Source organism: Furipterus horrens, unplaced genomic scaffold, assembly GCF_987537825.1.
Source record: "Furipterus horrens unplaced genomic scaffold, mFurHor1.1.pri manual_scaffold_9, whole genome shotgun sequence".
In the NCBI taxonomy this organism is placed as follows: domain Eukaryota; kingdom Metazoa; phylum Chordata; class Mammalia; order Chiroptera; family Furipteridae; genus Furipterus; species Furipterus horrens.
In genome coordinates, this window is record NW_028327179.1 from 62,024,198 (window position 1) to 62,047,238 (window position 23,041).

General features: G+C 38.2%; 1 protein-coding gene across 1 annotated transcript in view; it reads right to left on the reverse strand.

Annotated features, from left to right (window-relative positions):
- The window catches only part of GLI3 (GLI family zinc finger 3), a 329,749-nt gene that overhangs the window by 54,140 nt on the left and 252,568 nt on the right, over positions 1-23,041 (reverse strand). Inside the window, exons 8-10 of the mRNA XM_090287378.1 lie at positions 21,295-21,508; positions 19,490-19,603; positions 17,872-18,012 (exon numbers count right to left, since the gene is read on the reverse strand). Coding sequence (XP_090143504.1) covers positions 17,872-18,012; positions 19,490-19,603; positions 21,295-21,508 — 469 coding nt within the window. The remainder of the gene's footprint in view (positions 1-17,871; positions 18,013-19,489; positions 19,604-21,294; positions 21,509-23,041) is intronic.

The following is a 23,041-nucleotide window of genomic DNA, read 5'->3' on the forward strand; positions in this document are numbered from 1 at the left end:
AAGATGATTTGTGTATGAGTGAACTAATTAATAAGTAGTAAAGCAAAGCACTAACGAATTTAGTGGCCTTAAATAATTGTTTCTTACCCTTTCCTGACCACACTGTACTTGATTAAAAAGAAAAAAGGCAGATTAAGTAATTTTTAAAATTCTGCAATGAGATATAGCCACAACTAATATCCACAAACTCAGTACTATGAGGGGATTATGTTCATTCATGCTGAACTACATCCCCATTCCTCTGATTCACCGTTCAGAAATAAAATTTAGTCAAGCTATCAGTCTATTTTATTTGTCTGACCCCACCTGACCTAATGCTTTGAATATTTATTCAATGCATTAGTCCAAAACAGTCCTACCTCATTGAGGAAAAAATGGTAATGATGGATATAAGGAGTTACTTGCTTAGTGATGCTTGTGTATCCATCAATGGCAGCACCACAAGGCACTCAGTAGAGAAGCACTCAGAGAGCCAGCCAGTGCTGCAGTCCAGGGAAGGAGGTGAGGTTCTGGGGAAGGCAGGTGGTAAGAACGTCAAAAGGGCTAATGATGTTAGAGATAAGGCCACCAGACAAAGCAGAGTCTGCACCAAACAGCTAAGAACCTGCCACAGGTTTGGCAGTTTCTCAAATAAATTAAATGTAGAATTATCATATGACCTGGAAATCCCACTCCTAGAAATATACACAAAAGAATTTAAAGTAAGTGTTCAAACAAAAAATTGCATACAAAAGTTCATAATAACACAACAGCCAACAAGTAGAAACAATCCAAATGCTCATCACAGATCAAAAGATAAATAAAATGCGGTACAGTCATAAAATGAAACATTCCATATTTGTCCATAAAAAGGAATGAAGAAATGAGACATCTTCAACATGAATGAACCTTGAAAATACCATGCTAAGTGAAAAAAGCCAGATACAAAAGGTCATTTATTATATGATTCCATTTATATAAAATGTCCAGAATAGGTAAATAATCCATAAAAACAGAAAGCAGATTTGTGTTTTTCAGGGGCTGTGGAAAAGAAATTAAAGTAATTATTTAATAGGTACAGTCTCCTTTTGGAGTGATGAAAATGTTCTGGAGTGGTGATTTTTACACAAAATTCTGACTGTGCTAAATTGCACTGACTTGTACACACTTTAAAACGGTCAAATGAATATGCTCACTCTTGTCATTTCTATTCAGTATACTATTGGAAGTCATAGCCAGAACAATTGGGCTAGGAAAAGAAATAAAAGGTATCCAAGTTGAAAGGAAAGAAGAAAAATTATCTGTTTGCAGATGATATGATTATATATATATACACATATGTGTGTGTGTGTGTGTGTGTGTATAAACTCCACCAAAAAACAGTTAGAATAAACAAATTCAGTAAAGTTTCAGGATACAAACTCAGCATGAAAAAATTAGTTTTGCTTCAAAACACTAACAATGAACTATCTGAAAGAGAAATTTTAAAAAGCAATTCAATTTATAATGGCATCAAAAAATAAAATACCTAGGAATAGTTCTAGTAAAGATGGAGGCATGGATCCTTGCTCAACCATAAGAAGGATCACAACTAACCTCAAAACACATAAACAAACAAACACACACACACACACACACGCACACACCCAAAACTGCCAGAAAATCAAACTATATATAAATTCAACAACCAAGGATTTAAAAAAGCCAGTTTCATCCAGATGGGTAGGAGGGTAGGAGGTGGGAGGCTGGAGCAGAGAGGATGCGGTGGCTGGCATAACGGGTGGTCCCACATTCACATGTGGTGGATAAAAATTAGTAGGTTCACCTAGGGAGCAAACGATCACATCTCCAGGCCAGACCATGCAGCCCAGGGTTCCAGCAACAGGAAAATAAAACCTCATCTCTTCTGCCTGTAAAAACTAGTGAGGTTGAGGTGGCAGAAGAAACTGTCCGTCTTTCAGGAAAGTCCATTTAAAGGGCCCCCATGGTCCTAGAATGTATGCAAACCTACCCACTCTGGGAACCACCACCAGGGCAGCACCTAGAAGGGCACTAGATATACACAGAAAGTGGATGAAGTGAATAAAAGTGGGAGGAGTGCCAAGCAAGCCTCCAGCAGCCAGACAGCAGCATTTTCCTCTCTCTGACTCCTCTCCCATATACAGAGCCACAAAGAAATGAAGTGGGTTGCCCCACCCTGACGATTACCTAAAGCTCTGCCCCATAAAACTTATAAGGTACCACCAAGACAGGGAGTCAAAGCTGCTCTACCTAATACACAGAAACAAACATAGGGAGGCTGCCAAATTGAGGAGACAAAAGAAATATGGCTCAAATGAAAAACACAAAAACAAAAACACAGAACAACCCCAGAAAGAGAACTAAGCAAAATGGAGATAGCCAACCTATCGGATGCAGAGTCAAAACACTGGTGATAAGGATGCTCAAAGAACTGACTGAGTATGGCAGAAGCATAAGGGAAAAAATGAAGGTTACACTAAGTGAAATAAAGAAAAACCTACAGGGAACCAACAGTGAAGGGAAGGAAGCCAAGGTTCAAATCAATGACTTGGATCATAAGGAAGAAACAAACAGTCATCCAGTACAGAATGAAGAAACAAGAATTCAAAAAAAAAAAAAAAATATATATATATATATATATATATATATATGAGGCGAGAATAAGAAAACTCTGGGACATCACCAAAGAGCCAACATTCGAATCATAGGGAAGCCAAAAGGAGAAAAGAAAGAGCAAGAAATTGAAAACTTATTTGAAAAAATAATGAAAGAAAACTTTCTTAATTTGGTGAAGGAAACAGACATACAAGTTCAGGAAGCACAGAGAGTCCCAAACAAGTTGGACCCAAAAAGGACCACACCAAGACACATTATAATTAAAATGCCAAAGGTTAAAGATAAAGAGAGAATCTTAAAAGCAGCAAGAGAAAAGAAGAGGGTTACCTACAAAGGAGTTCCCATAAGCTGATTTCTCAAAAGAAACTTTGCAGGCAAGAAGGGACTGGCAAGACATATTCAGAGTGATGAAAAGCAAGGACCTACAACCAAGATTACTCTATCCATCCAGCAAAGCTATCACTTAGAATGGAAGGGCAGATGAAGTGCTTACTAGACAAGGTAAAGCTAAAGGAGTTCATCATCACCAAGTTCTTATTATATAAAATGTTAAAGGGACTTATTTAAGAAAAAGAAGAATATCAAAACTATGAACATTAAAATGACGACAAACGCATCTGTCAACAGTTGAATCTAAAAAAACAAAACTAAGCAAACAACTAGAATAGGAACAGAATCAGAGATATGGGGATCACTTGGAGGGTTAACAGTGAAGAGGGGGAAGGTGGAGAATGGGTAAAAGGTACAGTGATTAAGAAGCATAATTGGTAGGTACAAAATAGAGAGGAAGATGTTAAGAATAGTACAGGAAATAGAGAAGCCAAAGAACTTATATGCACGACCCACGGACATGAACTAAGGTGAGGACTGCTGGATGAAAGGATGGTACCAGGTGGAGAGGAGCAAAGGGGGAAAAATTAGGACAGCTGTCATGGCATAATCAATAAAATATACTTAAAAATGATTAATAATAAAATGTTTCTAAAATAAAATAAAATACCTAGGAATAAATTTAACCAAGGAGGTAAAAGATCTGTACACTAAATATGATGATATATTGATGTAGAAGTGGAAGACATAAATAAACTGAAACAAAGCCCATGTTCTTGGACTGGAAGAATTAATATTATTAAAAGATCCATATTATTCAAGGTGACCTAGATAGTCAAAGCAATCCCTGCCCAAATTCCAATGCACTTCCCACAGATATAGAAAATATCAATTCAAAATGAATTAAAGACATGAAACTGTAAAATTCCTCAAACCAAACATAGAGATAAGGCTCCCTGACAATTGGTCTTGGCAATAATTTTTTTTTTGACATGATACCAAAAGCACAGACAACAAAAGAAAAAATAAATAAGTATGACTACATCAAACAAAAATGCTTCTCCACGGCCAAGGAAACCCTCAACAAAATTAAAAGGCAACTACAGAATGGGAGAAAATATTTGCAAATCACATATATGATAAGGGGTTAATATACAAAATATGTAGGGAATTCATAGAAGACAACAGCAAGAAAAACAAATCACCTGATTTAAAGATGGGCAAAGGATCAGAATAAACATTTTTTTCAAAGAAGACATACAAATGGCCAACAGGTACATGAAAAGATGATCAACATCACTAATCATCAGGGAAATGCGAGTCAAAACCACTATGAGATATCACCTTACACCTACAAGAATGGCAATTATAAGAAAAATGAAATAATAAATGCTGGCTAGAATATGGAGAAAAGGGAACACTTGTGTACTGTTGGCGGGAATGTAAAGTGGTACTGCCGTTGTGGATGTTCCTCTACAAATTAAAAATAGAACTACCATATGATTGAGCAATCCCACTTCTGGGTATATATCTGAAGGAAATGAAATAAATATCTCAAAGAGGTAGCTGCACTTTCATGTTCACTGCAGTATTATTTATAATAGCTTTGATAAGGAAACCACCTAAATGTCTACCCACAGATGAATAAATAAAATGTGATAGATGGATAGAAGAATAATAGAATATTATTCAGACATAAAAGGAAGTAAATCCTGCCATTTGTGACAATATAAATGAATCTGGAGGGCTGTATGCAAAGTAAGATAAGTCACAAAAAGGCAAAAATTGTATGGTATTAGTTATATGTGGAATCTTAAAAAGAAAGAAAGGAAGAAAGGGAGGGAGGGAACGAAGGAAGGAAGAAATGTTGAACTCACAGAAACAGAGTGTAGTGTGGTGGTTGCCAGGGCCTGGGGGCGGGGTGGTGGTGGTGAAGGAAACAGATAATGTTGTTCAAAGTGTATAAACTTTCAGTTATAAGTTGAGTAAGTTCTGAGGATCTGTGTACAGCATACTGACTATAGTTAATAATACTGTATTATATACTTGAAATTTGCTAAGAGTTCTTAAGTGTTCTTACCATAAGCACCAGCACCAAAAAAGGTTAAGGTAATGGATATGTTAATTATCTTGATGGTATTAACCACTTCACAATGTGTAATCAAATCATAAAATTGTATACTTCAAACATATACAGTTTTACTTATCAATTATACCTCAATAAAGATTTAAAATAAAATTGTAAATTTTATGTTATGTGTATTTTACCACATTTTTTAAAAAGAAAAGTTAAAAAAATGCTGCTGTAGTCAAGTGAATGAAGCAACCAGGCACCTGACCTTTAATCTTCTGCCCCACTCCTAGCCAGTCTGCACTGCTCATGCCTGTGCTTCCCTGTCTCCAACCAGAAAGGATAAACCTAATGAGCTCAAGTGTCAGCACAATATAAATTACAGCTATGGAAAAGAAAAGAAACAACTTGATGCATGGCCAAGGATCTAAAAGAGAAATGTCTACCATTGTTTGTGATTATGGATCACATCACAATCTAATAGCAATTTTTATTTAATCAATAAGTTCCATGCTGAACAGACAGCCCTGTTACAGAGAATCGACAAGTAGGTACTGATAGCGACAAGCCTTGTTATTAATCTTTTCTCCACTAGCTTATCAGCCAAACTACTATAAAAGTTACCACCAAGATTGATTTTAGAAGCCACCTTTCTCCCCTGACCTTTTCTTTTTTCTTCTTCCATAACATATCACATAATGTAGACTCTACATTTATTTGAGTAACTTGGTGCTTGAGTGGCAGAAAAAGGCAATTCACTTTAAGCAATTTCACAAATCAGTAGGACCTAGGCCATCACTCAGGGTTAGTCATTATAGGCTAATAAATCATACTTTTTCTTTAAGCTGTCAATCGTCAAAAAGCTCTGTACAAACCTTGGCATCTGTAATTCCATAAAGGCTTTTCATCTTGAAATAAGATGCTGTATATTGATAAGAATGATCCCTTCTTGATCAAAAAACAAAAAACATAACAAAATCCCCTGCATTTTAGCAATTAAAGCTGCTGTCAGAAGTCAAATGGCTCAGTACTGAGAGTGAAGTTTATCTCCGCTAAACACAAGCAGAACACAGTGAATGCTGTTTCTTTTGCAGTATGACTGCTTTATTTTGTGCTGGGAACTGTGCCTTCTCTCACCAAGAGGCACAGAGGAGGAAGGTTTGAGAACTTCTGTCTCCTCCAGGATAAGCCACCAGAAAGACCTACTCTTCATGAACCAGGGCTCTCTCCGCTGTCATGAACAGAGCTCTCAGCTTCTTGGTACACATCGTGTGTGCTGAGGCGCAGAGGTAGCACCCACATGAACAGGAAGTCCATGCAGGTGAAGTGGAGGGAGTAGAGAAGACAAGATGGGGCCAGGTATGAAAAGAGAACAACTACCTTGCTCCAGAAGACAGCTGCATAGTTTTGTGCTCCTGAATAGGAAAACATTTTCAGAACTTGAGATTATGTGTTCATAATTAGGAAATAGGCACATACACACAGAGAAACCAATAAAAAATGATACTAATCACAATAAGACCACTTCCAATGGGGCCTTAAAAACTTGACTAGCACTGAAGCAGGCATTTTTCCAGGAGTCATCAGAGATCATTCTCCCAAAAAGACTGATCACTACTTTAAAGAGAGACAACAGACTCTTAAGACCCTTACCTAATGAGCCTGAGCCACGCACACAAGAGGGGCTCTATGGGCAAGACCCCCTCAGTTCGCCACCTGAAACCTTTTGAATGTTCTCTGAACAATATCTACAACATCCACATTAACTGTGAAAACTGTAATTGTGAAACATCTACAACCTATTCTCCCAATTATTTTTTGAAATAATTTCTACTGCAGGGTCTCACATCTTGCCTTACACTTCACTCTATTCCTGCCCTCTTCAATACCTGATACTTACAACTTCTGGGACTTTGCAAAGCTCAGCTTCCATCTTTCTAATGTGCATGCTGGCTCAATGTTCCTCTCATTAGAAATATTTGATTCTCCTTACTCCATCTGGAATATAAGTCAGACTCCTAGTCTATCACTCATGTCACCCAGGAAACTGTGCTACTCTACTTCCTAATCTTACTTTCCACTACCCTCCGCCACCTAAAATGTTTTGGTTCTACCATAACTGCATTATTTACCACTCTTTAACCCAAAAGCTGAGAATAAATCATTTTGCAATTGCATTTCTAGCCTCCCCCAAAAGTGTCAAAAACACCAGCCTTTAATTATTTTAGCTATTATCATAGAACAATTCTCCTATACTTTCTGTGTCCATTATCTCCTGATTGCTCTTTACCATATGACAGTCCCAAATCCTCCCAGCAGTGGTGTTTCCCCTATTTATTAATAAATTCACTTGTTCTTTAAACACCATGTTCAAATGGAATCTCCACAAGACCTTTCTCTCATCCCTTTTTCTGTACCTTCACTTTATCTGTTTTACCACACCTCTGCCTATACATCTTTAGTCTTCACAATAGCCTGCCCTTTATCTCACTGAATTGCCTGTCCTGTATGTTCCCCTTACCAAAAGGGACATCCGATAGCCCCAGCTCCAAGTCCATAGACAGGACATGCATGAGGTTTTTCCTTTGAACTCTATGCTTGCAATTTGTGTAGTGGCCAACAGGTGGTGACGGTTTGTTGCAGTAGGTAAGGTTAACAGCCTACACAGGTGAATCAAAGACATAATTATCTACTCTTTTTTAATTTTGATGAAAAGGCTCCTTAATCTCTATATTCTTCAATTAATTGGGTTTAATACTACTACTACTTCTTCTGGGTCCATTCTTCCTCATACTTGAATAATGCTGTAGCATTTATAAAGCACTTCCATGAGATGATGTCATTCCATCCTCACAAACACAACAAATTTAAACACTGAAGTTGTAGGGTAACTTAATCAAAGTCAGAAACAGCTGTTGGCAGATATGAGAAAAAGGTAAGTATCCAATACACTATCCAATGACCTTTCCAAAAACCAGTCACTGATTAATGCTAATTTTACTGGTAACGGGGTAGGAGTTGGGTGGGGAGTGGCTTATGCTTTTGAGGATATGCCACTTACAGTTCTCTTCTCATGCCAACATTAACTGTTCTAGAAATGAGGAGAAAAAATCATCTATGGCAGTATTTAGCTAATCTCAAAGAAGCCTAAATGTCCCTGAATCTTCAAAAATTCCTTGCATACAAAATTGCTTTCTGTTCTGATTTATGTTAAAGCAGGATCATGCTAGCCATGATCTCAGAAGCTGAAGTCTGAATGACTTCCCTTGGTCTGAGAAAAACAAACAAACAATGATGGAATCTTTCCAAGACCAAGGACCTAGCTGGTGATAGGCATCACTGAGAATTACTAAGTGCCTAACCTTTGCAAATGTGGTTTTGAAATTAGGCTCTGCTAATTTACACACACACACACACACACACACACATGCAAAGCATGTACCACATACACATACATACACACATGCATACAGGCACACCACCTACATATATATTAAAAGCCTTTTGCCAAAGAGTATTTAAGTCACATTTTATTTTAAATCTAAACACTATATTTAAGCAAGCGAAAATTTATCTTCAATCACAAATATACCTTTTTGTTTTCATTAATTTTTTTCCCCCCACACTGCAAGAGGAAAGGTATGGGCAGAACTGGGGCAGCTTTGCCTATCAGGGGACATTTGACGATGTCTGGAGATATTTTTGGTTGTCATAATGAGGAAGGCACCCCTGGCATCTAGTGGGCAGAGGTCAGCAATGCTGCTAATAGTGTTACTGTAAAACAGTCAGTCGGAGTGCCAGGGAGTTACCCTCATCGGCCAAGATGTCGGCAGGGAGAGGTTCTTAACACTGAGCATGTGAAAAGCTAGCAAGATTATTGAACAGAAAAAAGCCCTCTCCCATAACCTCCAGTACCAGATTGGGGGTGGAACCAGGGGAAGGCAGGCACAAGTGCCATGGAAGTCAAGAATGGCACATGGAGAGGTGCTGACCAAAGAGGCCTAGCCTAGAGAAAGCAGGGATTTGTCAGGAGGTGATCTCACCCAAAGCACACACAAGTCTGGGAAGCTGACTGATCATTTTGAAAAAGCACATCTTTCTCTCTTTCTCTGTCTCTGTCTCTCTCATGACCTTCACTCTCATGGTGCACTTGCTGTTCTCTCCATGGCCACATGGCATTAGCGGCCACATAGTATTAGCGGCCACATAGTCCATGGCCTCCAGGATGGGGCCTCTTTCTCTTTCTTGCGAAGCTGGTGATGTTCTTTTCCATGTGACCATGTGGGCTCCACATGCAGGCTCCAGGAGGGAACCTGAAATGGAGAGCAGCTGGGAACAAGCTGAGATACCTGGGTGCAGAATAAGACCACTTAGCCATTGCTTGCAGGCTCCAAAGGACTGTATGTTAAAATGGAACAGGAACTCTGGACACCGGCTTTTGTCTTGGCCTTGATGAGGACAGTTGGACTTTTTCCATGGCAGAAAGAGGAGATGGTCTTCCAGACAGGAGTCCACCATTCTTCCAAGTCACTCAGCATCTAAATAAAACCTCTTTCCTTTTGCACCAGCATCTGCCTTATGAGTTTGGCTTTTGTGGTGACAGGCAGCCTAACCCCCATTTTTGTTCTGTTACAACAGTCCTACAATGGACAGCCTCCACAACAAGATTTCTTTGCCCTGTATGCCCAGGTTGAGAAGCCTTGGTTTAGAGTGATCACCATGGAGAACTTTCAGAAGGCTGTCAGGACAACAGAGTATAGAACAGGATGAGGCTCTTGAGTCTCAGCATAGCACATGTGAAACCAAGAACCTATCTAAGGCCTCATGAACTGGGGGACTAATGAGCATCTTTATGTAATTATTAATTTCATGGTGACATGCCAATCCCAACACTGACTGAATACCATCCTAAGCCTTGCTTTTATAGGCAACATGTATGGACCTGGCAACTGGTAAATATTCTTATGCTTTTCACTTTTATAAGAATAATTGAGTATAAGTTTTTAGCTAATCCCAAGAACCATTTTATGAAGTAAATACTATTAATATTTTTATTTCACACAGAGGGTATGGGGGTCTGCTGCATGGGCAACAGCAGACCCTCCATATCACCCTGCCCAGGCTCTGTAGCTTCAGCTTCACTGGAGAGGACACTCCAGCGTCATCGCAAGATGTCGATTCAACACGGGAGGAGACAGATACCGTGTCACTCCCGAGTCGGACTGCACAGCCATTCTCGGCGGTGCAGATAGACTCTTAAGAAGCTACACCATCGTCTCTCGAGACGGACGGCTGCCAACGACTCCTTCAGAGCACTTACCTAGCTGACAACGACAGAGGGTATGACATGTCTAGGGTGAAGAGTATGCCTTGAACTCAGGCCTGTCAGCTTTTAAACACTCATTGTTCTGTTTTTGCAAAACAGTGGTAAGCCAAAGTATTCTTTCAGGTTGGGGGCTATTTCTTCTTATAAAACCATTACCATCACAATCATCATCACCATTACCATCACCAACACCATCACCATCACCAACCACCTCCATCATCATCATCATCATCATCACTATCATCATCACCATCATCGCTTTTACCTTTGACCTTAACCATATTTACCACCTGTTTTCCAGAAGTCTTCTTGGGTACCCCTCAAACACTTTCCCCTCTTCTTAGATCTCATAATATCAACTACACAATAGTAGTGTCATTATGTCCTGCTTGCCTCCTATTGTTCATTATGCTTTTAGGTTTCCTTGTCTCCCCTCTCACTGAGAATGACCAGTCCTGGTGGGCCTTATCTAAGTCCTGCTGCTATGTACCCACAACAAAGCTGGCATAGTGGGCAGCATGCCGACTGTTCCTGGGCCTGCTTCTGGTGAGGAGTGGTTGAGAGAATGGCTGATCTGCTAATGTCAGCTCATACTTTTCCTGTTAAATGAGAGAACACATCATGCTAGCAAGATCTACTATAGGCAACTATATTTCAATGAGGTACATAGCCCATCCCTCTTGAATAAACTGTGTCCATACAGAACATCCTAGAGGACTAAATATTGGCAGAATTCAAAAGCTCACCTACAGTATCATTCAGAACCAATCAATAAGCTTTTGATGGAAAAGTCCTCCCCAAATAGCAGCAACAGTTACTTGGATGAAGATTTTGATGAATTATTTCAGGGGCTACACACAATGAAACATTTCAGGGGTATAAAATGGCTGAGCAAATTTAAGGAAGTAACCAAGACATTAATTACTCTGTATAGTTATATCTTATTTTAAATATTGATTTGTTATTCTTCATTCAGGGGTTAAGGCACATTAGTAAAGGGAACATTTTAATAATTTAATAATTACCCAAGTACTTAATATACTACCCCCTAGAAAAATTAACCACAATTATTCTGGAGGGCACCTAATCTACAGGGTTGGACTAGACCCTAAGAAAGAGATGGCAAGTATATTCCTTCTCCAAAACCCCACCTGGAAGAAGTGACCCAATATAGGCTGCACATCCCCACCCCTACCTCCCTGACTAAAATGGGGAGAGAGCTCAGCATAGAACTCCAGGCAAAGGCCAGCCAATAAGCTGGCACTTAAAATTAAACCCGTTTACCACCCCTATCATAAGGATTATCCAACTCAAATCTTTCACTTGCTTTTACTAAAACTGATGATAAAGGAAGCAAAATGTCTTGGCCAACTCCCATCAATCAGACACAGACTGGGGAAGAGAATGAGGTCTCTGCTTCAGTTAAGTGCATGTCCCAGTTCAGCAACAATGAATATTCAATAAGCCTTAAAGCTAACACATAGAAGCCACAAAACCCAACAGTGCCTCTCCCCTCCCCTCACCCACTCACTCTACAAAACACTAATACATAAAACAAAGAGACGAAGTCACCTCTCTTAGACCCTTGTCTGTTTCTCATTAGGCCTGCTGCATGTGATCTTTGTTTGGCCTTGGATGTTGGGAATGGCATTTATTTTAAAGGTTGTTTCACAGTATGATAAGTGAGAAAATAACATTCTAAAGGGTCAAACAGTTCTAAGGAGGTCATCCTCAGGGTCAGAGCAGAGATGGGGCTGCCACTCACAATTCCCGTGGCCCTGGGAGGCTTTTAGTGGTGAACCGCACAGCCCTCCAACCCCCTACTCAGTCTAATCTCCTGAGTGTCTTCATGGGAATAATTTCTGCAGGTGCAATTTAGTCAGTATGTTTTTTGTTTTTTTTAAATGTGACCCTGGAGGCACAATTGTCAAAAGATGGCTTTGAAGTTGTAAGTTCTTAGTCTACATTTTACATGCAATATTTCCAAATAATTAAAGTAACTAAATTAACTAGTAACTATATGTATAAAAAAAAAGATCAAAATCTCCACTCATTTGGTTTTACATTTTATGTGAACATAAAACTAATTTCGGACTCGTATCTGAGACCCCATCACATCTTAAACTCAATTTTCTCTTAGGTAAGCATATACAATGCAACTTTAGAAAAGGGATCAAAATTAGGTGGAAAACATTTAAAATGCAAATTCAGGATCATGCTATTAATACGAAAATAATGTCTTCACCACATCCTAACTCTTCCCCACATTTCTACGGATGCATCAATTCTTCCCAGATTAGATGTGCTTTCTTTATATCTAAATCCCTAGGATATTAAAAAGAAAGCCCTTCATTTCCATGCTGTCAATGTACAGAATCTGTTTTCAAATGGCAGCAAAGGTGATTATAACTATATTCTTTCAATAAAGGAAACTTCAGCATGCATTTAGCATATTAAAGTAATTAAAATCCAAGTAGATGAATAATCACTGTACAAAAACGGTGAATTTGGACATCATGCTTAAAAGATACAAGAGGAGGAAGGAGTTCATAGACTGAAATGCCACCCAGTTGAAGCTGGGGCTCATGTACCCACAACTCACATTCTCTGGCATCCAGCCCCACTTGGCACGAGACAACAACCCCTCACAGTCCAATCACCAAGGTCATTTTGCTGGGGATGGGGCAGTGAATAAAACTGTTTTTAAAAAAATCTTGATCTTTTAAGGACCTTTGGAGAGAATATTATATGTGTTATTTCTTAAATCGATATACAGGGTTAAATTGTTGAAACAGAGGGTAAGGAATTGCAGTGATGCATCAAACAGGTGGCCATTAGGCATGGTGATTATATCATTTTTATTCTTTCAGATCCGAGCAGCCATGTTTTCAAGTATAATTAGCCACTCAGCAGTGGTGACACACAATGAGGTGCATACATCGTTCACATTTATTCCTTTTCCTCTTTTTAAAAAGCCTCTCAAAACACCTGTGTCATTAAGAAACAAAATGTGCCAGTTTCCAAGAACCTGAGACTAATGTCACATTTCAGATGTTTGGTCATCCAAGAGCCAAAGATGGAACTGACTTCAAGGACAGAATTAACACAAGAGGGACATGAGACGGGTTGGAAAGCCCTCACACCTGTGTGAGAAGCCAGGCCAGAAGATAGATGTGAGCTGTATTACTTAAAATCAAAAACTTCCCTGGTTGATGTGGCTCAGTGGATTGGGCACCAGCCTGCAAACCAGAGGGTTGCCAGTTTGATTCCCGGTCAGGGCACATGCCTGGGTTGCGAGCCAGGTCCCCAACCTGGTTGTAGGGTGCTCTAGAGGCAACCACACATCGATGTTTCTCTCCCTTGTTTTCTCTCTCCCTTCCCCTCTAAAATAAATAAATGAAAACCTTTAAAAAAACATAAAATAAAATGATACTATTAAAAAAAAACATTTAAACAAAACAAAAACAAACAGCACTTTGAGAGTCAATATTCTATAAAATTTAGACATGATTTTTGTAGTATATAATGCACAACAAAAAGAGGGTCTGATTAATTCAGGAATGAAGAAAAATGTGGATTTTTCCATTTATTTTGAGATGTTAGAATGTGTATATTCAGATGTCAAGGGAAGAGTAAGAGAGCCTGTATCTTGAAAAATCAATAATAAATGCAGTCTTAATCAAAGGCACTTTAAATTAAATAACATTTGTCCTATATATCTTTACTCTCTTGTTGCCTTCTATTTTAACTGACACCAAGAAAAGGACAAAGTACAACAAAAACCTGGTTAACAAAAATATACATCTATCTTCTCAGCTTCTGGGCATATAAGTAAATTTATGACAGATTTAATACTAGCTTGAGAGTAACTAGGCCCAATTATAATTATCTTGCTGGGAAGAGAAATTAATTAAACATCCAGAGATAAAGACCTCACAGAAAATCTAGAATAAACACACAATTTGAGAAGGACAGGGCCTCAAAATAAAGGAGAAGAGAAGGGTAAGGCAATATTTAGCCCATCTGTCCAGACAGTAATGGGACGAGGTAATCTTTTCAAGAGAACATGGAGTGCATTACACTGGAAATGAGACTACCTGGTGGGCAGAGTAAGCCAATTCCCTAATTCTCCTCTTCAACTTCGTGATTTGCTAATGTGAAACACATGTCTCCCTTTTGCACCAAGTTCAAATGACTCTGGAATTCCAACCGTGCAGCTCAGCGACTGAACCAGAACAAGGGGAGAACTTGTCAGGATTTAAGAGCTTTCAGCAAAGCCCTTCAATTGCAGCCAGCACCTTATTCCACAGAAGGATATCAATTATAGATAGTGACTTGCTTTAGCAGGCAGTCGGGACTATCAGACACTAGATAGACAGCCATGAAGAATCATGAATCTTTCTATTAACTGTAAGAGGGGGGAAAAAGAATGGGTCATGGCTATAAATAAGGCACAGCATCAGAATGGTTTAACACCTTGCATCTTGGTTGTATGTACCATGAAAATTCAACTAATTCACAAAATGTCCCCTCTCCAAGGAAAGTCATAAGAACAAAAGCAGTTAATGCTTCCTTCTGTCCCTAAAAATAGTGGTTTTTGCAAACAGTGTTATTTCCATCTACCACCAAAGTAATTATTAGGTGGACTTAAGTACCTATTTATTCAATCAACCAAAAATAAAGAACCTATTCTATATTAGGCCCCTGCAAATACTACCAGATACAACCATGAGTATTAAGGTACTTGTATGTCATACAAAGTAAAATCTGTTCAAATGCACAAATTTGGAATTTCCACACTTCAGATAACAAGTAAAAAGATAGCAAATAAGTGATATAAACTAGTCTTTTTGTTTATGTTGTTGTAAGTTACAAGTTTTAATTCACTTAACTTAGTTTATTTACTAATATAATTTATCTCAGAGTAAAATTAATATCCTACAGGTAATATATTATCTTTCCTTCTAATTCTTACATAAATTTCTTCCAGCTATTTGAAATTTTTAAAAACCTACTGTATTCATTCACATTCTTACAATAAAAAAGATAACAGATAAAACTAACAAATCATTGATTGTTTAAGCAGCCTTACCTTAAAACTACTTAGATCTCTCTATTAAAACATAACTGCCTATAACCTTTCACCACTGAGATTAAATACAAAAAACTACAATATCACTGTTTTTTAAAGGTTTTCATATTCAATAGGAATCAAAATGGTTAATTTATTACCATAACCCAAAAATGTTACCTCAAATCTGGCCTCTAACAAACAGCATAATTCCATTTAAATGTAGACCTCCTATTTAAATGTGAGCTCCTATTTCATTCTTCATTTGATAATGGCTGAACCACAATCATAGCATTCCTTGGGAACTACAAGGGCTTATGTACAGAAAGGTACAATGAAGCTGTGTCATTTCTCAGAAGGCCATTTTAACAAGCACTGCCAACATCTTGGTTATGATGGCATTGTTACATAAACAATTATCTCATTTATGTTGTGTACTCATTATATCACTCAGGGTATTCTTGGCATTCTCTACTCTTTGGGAATATTTATCAACAGTAGTCCCTTTCTATATCACTGTTCACTTATCGCGGCCTCACTGTATTGCAGGATTTTTAAAAATATTATATTTAATTATTTATCACGGATTTTTCGCTATATCGCGGGATTTTGCGGTACTGTATATGTATGTTGTTAAAGTAACGTACGTTTAAGAGTGTAGAATATGTTTAAGAACCTAAGTAGTGTTTATAAAAGTGTGGAAAATGTTAATAAGGGAGTGGGAAAGGTTAATAAGGGACTAGGAACGGTTTATAAGTGTGTGGGAAGGGTTTATAAAGCCTTAAAACATATATAAATACTAAAATAAATGTAAGGTCCCTACTTTGTGGATTTTCACCTATTGCGGGGGGGTGGGGGGTGGGTCTAGAACATAATACCCGCAATAAGTGAAGGAATACTGTACATTGAAATAAAAATTGAAAACCTTTTTCCCCCTTTAGTATGACAATGTCTGTGGTTTCCATTAAAATGGTCAACAAAAGTAAAAGGGCCATTAAGTAAGGCTTGGCTTCAAAATACAACTTGCAGCTAATTAAAGAGAAAAAATAAATTAAGTTCATGGAAAAAATTTGGAAATATACCTTAATTAAAACCATCTGATTTTCTAGTTTCTTGCTGTGCTAAGAAATCTATAATTCTTTCTATACCATTACAAGGAGACATGATTAAAAAAGAAACGGAGGGTGAAAAACCCTGTTGTGGCCATGTTAAATCCTCAAGACATTCTGTATATAACAAATCTCAAAACCAGAAAACCATATATTTAACAGTATAATGTGACTGCAATGTGTGAAACATATAACACAGGATGAACCAAGTTTCAGAAGACACACTTCAAAGGCTCATGCAGCCTATAAAACATGTGGCATGTAGTATTTAAGTGGAGGAGAATTATCAAGAAATATGGATCATCTAAAAATAAAAAGTTACTAGAAAAAAAAAGAGAATGAGTGTGCGTATGGGGTTAGAGAGTCACAACAAAAGCTGCTCTATTAGATTTTCTATCATATTAAAGGCTTATGAAACTGCCACACTTAGCAAACCATCCTTAATACCTTAAAGGGACCCTGTCCTTCTATATAGGAGTGTGTGAGATACTTCTTTCTTTTTCTTGATTATCTAAATGCCCTTCCATCTCAGTTGTTCATGGTCCCATTTGCCAGGGAGGCTTTACTGGCCTGAGAGAAAATGCCAAATAAAATGAAACACGGGTTAAGGACATAGGGTTAATCAGGTATGAGTACACGGGGAGGGGAGTGCTCCGTTATTTGAAACAATACAAAGGAAAGTAAGGCAAAAGACTTCAGAACCTGGTAGTATGACAAAAAAGGTGTGGTTCTCAATCTGATCATGCTGCATGTTTGAAAAATAGACATCATTAAACACACTTTACAATACATACTGCTTTTTTCATAAATTTTCAGTCCTACAAGAGTTGGCCTCAAGTCAAGAAACTGTGCTAATGGCTGGTCCCAAGCATCCACGTATCTCACACACAGTACTAATTGCTGCATAAAACAAAAGGAGATTCCTGAAGCTTTGGGAGAGGAAGGTAGAAGGAAAAAAAGGAATCCCCCATTATAATTGTTTCTGCTGTTACTCTTGGAAAAGAGACTCAAACTTGGTTAAAAGGTTAATAATAATTCATGTCTAGCTTACTATTATTACTCAATACCATCAGAGCCACTGACTCAAAACAGTGTTCTCTGACTTACAAGATCAGAGTCATTACAGTCTCTATTGAAGAATTTATTGAATTTTACACTAAGCTTTAGCTGACTGAACAGGTCAAGCACCATGGCTCAGAGTTCTCTTTATTCTCAGTAAGTCATAAAGGCCTCTACAGTTTGTAATGCTGTGAGCTATGAAACTTGACTCAGCACAGGGTATGGGAAGCTGATCCCACAGAAAGGTCACATAGTTGTAAAGCCCAGTTCCCAAGTCCCTTTCACTTACATGCACCAGCTGCTCCTGGGTGTCAAACTCCCTTGAGCAGCCTTCCCAGTGGCAGTTTGTCTCATAGATGACTTCAGGCTCCTGCTTGCTTTCATCTTTGTCCCCTTCCTCCTTCACCAGGGTGGTTACTTCTGGCTGTTCCTGATAGGCAGAGGGTGAGGGGAAGGAAGAGAGGAAAAAAAAAAAAAAAAAAAAAAAGACACAATTGGAGGAAAGATAAGATATTTTCATCCTGATGCAATTTTCCCATGAAAATAAAATAGAGCCCAGGTCTATCAAATGGGTTTTGTGAATGGAAGAAGTCAAACATATGGAATCATTTGTGTCCATTTTTTCAGATTTATCAAATACATTTTCAGAGATTACTAAGTTGTAATTAAAGATAATCATTCAAATCATGATGATGATAAGTTGAGGCCAAACTCTGTTGTCCTTGAATACAAAGGTGAGGAAAAAAAAACAACAAAACTAATCTACAAGGTTATCTTGTAAGAGGAGCAATTAAACTAGGTGATGGTGTCTTTACCCAAAAAACTGGTCTTTCTCTTTTGGTTAGATTCTTTTCAGTAATATTAATGTGTTTATTCTCATATTTTGGATACCAGGGAAATCATTACTAGTAATTGTAATTCTGTTTTCCTTGATGTTGGCAGTTTGTAAGAGGCACTTTGTGAATTTTATAGGGATAATGTCTTTTTGGTTCAACTCGTGATGTCCAATGATATATTCTTTGCCCCAAAACAATGGCATCTAAAGCTTGGTGTGGGGGGAATATAGTCTTTCCTAGTCTTCTCAAGCAGTTTTGTAGCAATTTAAATACAACGAATTTCTGGAATTGTGGGAGACAGTTAGATGTGTAGATTTGAGTTCTAATCTGGGCTAGATGACAAAAACTGTATACAAGCATTTAGGTGTAACCAGCAAGGTTGTTGACTAGCAAAATATATGAGGAAGGATGAATTTCAGAACCCATGACATCCATTCATTCCCTCTTCAATGTTTTCACTAAAATGAACATTTGGGCTAAAGCTGTCTAAGGTTTGGGCTGAAGCAACTTGGCCATAGCAAGGTCCAAATTCTGTGAATATCCTAACTCTTGTCCAACCCCTATTTCTGGGAATTAATATTCACTGACCTCTTTCCTTTGTCAGGCACAGGGACCTTAGGAGATGGTATTATGATAATATACACATCTTTAAAGTGAGGCTCAGATTTTTAAACTTGTCCTTTCGGGACTTTGGGTAAAGAATTGGAATCTAAGTAGCCTTAGTGGGTAGTTGTGCTTTGATTCTTCCCTGTTCTCCAGGCTCTCCTGGAAAGTGGGAAGTGACAAAATAAGAATAAAAATAAAAACATTATTAGTATAGGGAACATCACTAGCTCTGTCCAGTTCAGTCTTAGGGCCATGAGCTCACAATTCAGGCCCACAACCGGGGCTAAGGACTGAAGCCTGGTCACATTGATAGTAACAAATAAATCCAACCACTTACTCTATGAACCACAGTTTACACCCCACACAGCTTCTGGCATTTTTTGTATTTGCTTCTGAGCTAGAGAAACAAATGGAGTCATACTCTGTAACAGGACTTCTGTCGAATGCAGAGCCCAGATGCCTCACCTGCTGACCCCGTGAGCCCGGGCTGGGGAGGTCTTCATCAGGTTTGATCTTGGATCGTTTGTTGTGCATCAAGTCACCAGTACTGCTCACTGCAGACTCACTTGTGGGCTTGTTCTGTCAGCCACAGTTGCAGAAACAGAGACAAACTTAGGTTCTGATCAATTAACAGGACCACTGCTACATCATGCAACTTGAGAGGTGCAGGCTTGCTTGGCACTAGAGCAATGACTCTGATAATGCTCCAATACCATGGTAACAGGAAATGCATCCATGAGGCAGCTCCCTGTTTTTACTTCATGAATATAAACTCCCTTTGTTTTTAAAAGCTAGAAGAATAGAGCTGGGGGCCTGGGATTTAACAAGTTCTAATAGTGTATTTAAAAAGAACAAAACTATGAGGTAGGTAGGAAACCATTGTGAACTGTTTGCAAAGTTCTTTATTTAGAGTATCCAGATTCTTCTCTGAGCATGATCAGTGTGGAGATAAGAACAGTTTTATTCTTACTCTGAATTATCGCACAATTCTAAGTACTAGTGGACTGCAACCAAATGAGAGCAACACATTTGTGAATGCATTTCTATTGAGTAGATGTATAGACAGCACTGGGTCAGAATGAAGCCTTCTCAAGCAGCTCACTTTTCCACCAAGGATAAAATGACTCTAGTGGAAGAAACTGTTATTTATTGAGGAGCACATATATAGCATATTCATCAAAACTGAAGAGAACAGCCCTGGGTTCAGAAGACAGGCTGCATGCAGTACAAAAGCACTGAGACAAAGAAAATGGGGACAGACTCATAGATGGAGAGCAGGATGACAGCTAGTGGAGTGTGTGTGTGTGTATAAGGATTGAGCAAAAAGGAAAAAGGATTCATGGACATGGAGAACAGTGTTGTGATTGCTAGGGAGAGGGGAGTGAAAATATAAAATTATGTGAGAGAAATAGAATGGTTAATGGAGTCAAGGAAGAAAAAGTTAATGTAAAATTTCCAACTGCAAATGGATAATGGTAGGTAGGTAACAAATCCCATAACCTTTGGTTCACTGGACTCATGTAAGTTTATTTTCTTTATTTTAAAATAATTAAGACTTGTAAAATGTAGAAAATCACATGATTTGAAGCTGCTTAAACTAAAGTTAAAACATTTTTTATATCAACTTTAACATGTGCCAAGTGAAACAATTTTTTTTCAAAATTATGTGAGGGGGAAAGTTGGAAGACCATTTGGTTCTTAACCATGCCTGCATCAAAGCCATAAACGCCGAGATGCCATTCAGAAATAATGAAGTCAGATTCTCTGGGAGCACCCTTCCAACGCTGCCCACCCTCATGGTATTCACATGAGTCAGAGCTGAGAAACTTTGCGATAGGGTGAATTAGTTTTTCCTCTCACATACCTCTACAACAGAATAAGTCTGGGAAAGCAGAAGGGAGCTGAAAAGGAGGGAACTGAAAGAAGGGAAATATGTGGAGGAAAAAAAAAAAGCAAGAAACAAAGGGCATTGAAAGCAATTCCACCCAATCCTGATTTTGCAAAAGGATAGTCCTACTTCTAACAAATAATTTAGTTATTACTAATGACCCTTGGGAAGCACATTTGTCCTTTTTATTTTATTGGTATTATTGCAAAATTTTACAAAGTAAATGTTCAATAAACATCATTTGAATAAAACAAATAAAGAGAAAAATGAAAAGAAAGTCCTGAGAATGCCAGGGCACTGTGCCTATGAAGAGCTGGCACACTAGCATGGTTCGTGTCTACGATTACCAAGGCTGACCAGCTCATTGAGCTCTCTCTCTCACCTGTGAAGACTCAGAAGGGCCAGAGCAGACCTGGACAGGGTTCAGAACTGTAGGGATTCCTGGAATAGGCCTCTGTGTTGGAAATGTTGGGGCGGGATGGATGAGCGGAGGGCTGTGTCCAAAAGCGGAGCCTAAGCTCTGCTGTCTGCTTAAGATTTGTTGATGCATGTGGAGAGACACAGGTGCAGAAGGGTAGGTGAAACTCAAGGCAGGGCTGCATGGGGGAAATAAAGAGCAGGAAACCATCATTTACACGGAGCACCCCATGTTTGCACCTTTATACCTAGTTTTATCAGCCTACATCATATTAAGTCTGTCTGTTTAAATTAGAAGGTAAAAACAATGACTGACAAACATCTTGAGAACTTCCAAGAGAAAGATGACAAGAGATGCATATGTACTCACATACACAGACCTAAAATAAGATTCAGCAAAACGAAATAAAAGGCATTGGCTCGATAACAGCTATTTATCGCAATAACAAACTTTATATGAAAAAAGAAAATGAGTGACTACAAGCTTTATAGTACTTTTATTGGCTCTCAATCCCATATGTTCCTGTGCATGGAGCAATTCCTTTAATCTTGGCTCACACTGTGCACTTTCATATGTCTCCAGATCTTATTACAAGAGGAAAGAAAATCAATTGGTTAAATGTGTTTTGAACACCATGCTTGTCATATCACTCATTTGTTTGTAAAGATGGAAAGCCTGCTTCATCCAGAATGCCACCTAAAGAATTTCCATCAGTGCCGTCTGGTTACAGAAGCTGATGGATTTACCTCTCCTGGGTGAAATCAGTGATCAATGGGCTTTGATGGAGGAATATTCCAATGAGAGAGTACAGCTTCCTCTTCCAGTTAAACAGCATTAAATGTCTATTAAAGACCATTAAACATGCTTATTACTGTCACTACTTCATTATGCCATAGGATTTCTCGGGCTACAATAAGTTCGGAAACTGCATTATTATCTGAGGTATCTCAACTCGTAGGCGGTGCCAAATTATGCTTTGTGCCAGCATAGTTCAGGAATCAAATGCTCTTAAAAGAATGAAGTGCCCTTGAGGAATCAGCCAATGGCTTAACAACACATGAAAAACTGTAAATGCATTTACAAAAATTTTTCTTAAAAATAATGATTTTATATATATATATATATATATCCTCCATCCTGCTGTGTAATACACAGAAAGAATTAGGACTTCTTCTAATGTTAAAGGTAGAATTCATGCAAATTTACAATCTGATGGGTTAATTACTATTGCTGTTAAGTGCAGTAAATGAGAATATAATAATTACAGTAACAAAATTCAAACCATTTCAACAACTTTAAGTAATAATTCTGAAGATATACTCTGTTCATTAATGTGACTCCACATTTTGCCCACGACCCATAAAAGGCGACTTCAATGGGATTACATTACTATTATTCCTACAGAGAACTTCACATTACAATAATTTGCCCATTTGAGACTGAATATAATTAAGAATACCCTAGGAGAATTTTGCTTGGAGGAACTCCCCTTTCATTCCATATTGTATTTTGTTAATAAAGGAAAGCAGAGATGTGGTGAAAACAGTCATTGTTCACAATAAGTTAGGAAAAAATCAGTATAATATTCTGTTTCTGCAACACTATAGTTTCTGCCAGTGTTTCCAAAAGCAACCATGAATGATTACAGCAAGACTTAGCGAAGGTAGCTGTGTGGATGATTGATAGGGGGTTAATCAAAAGATGCATATCT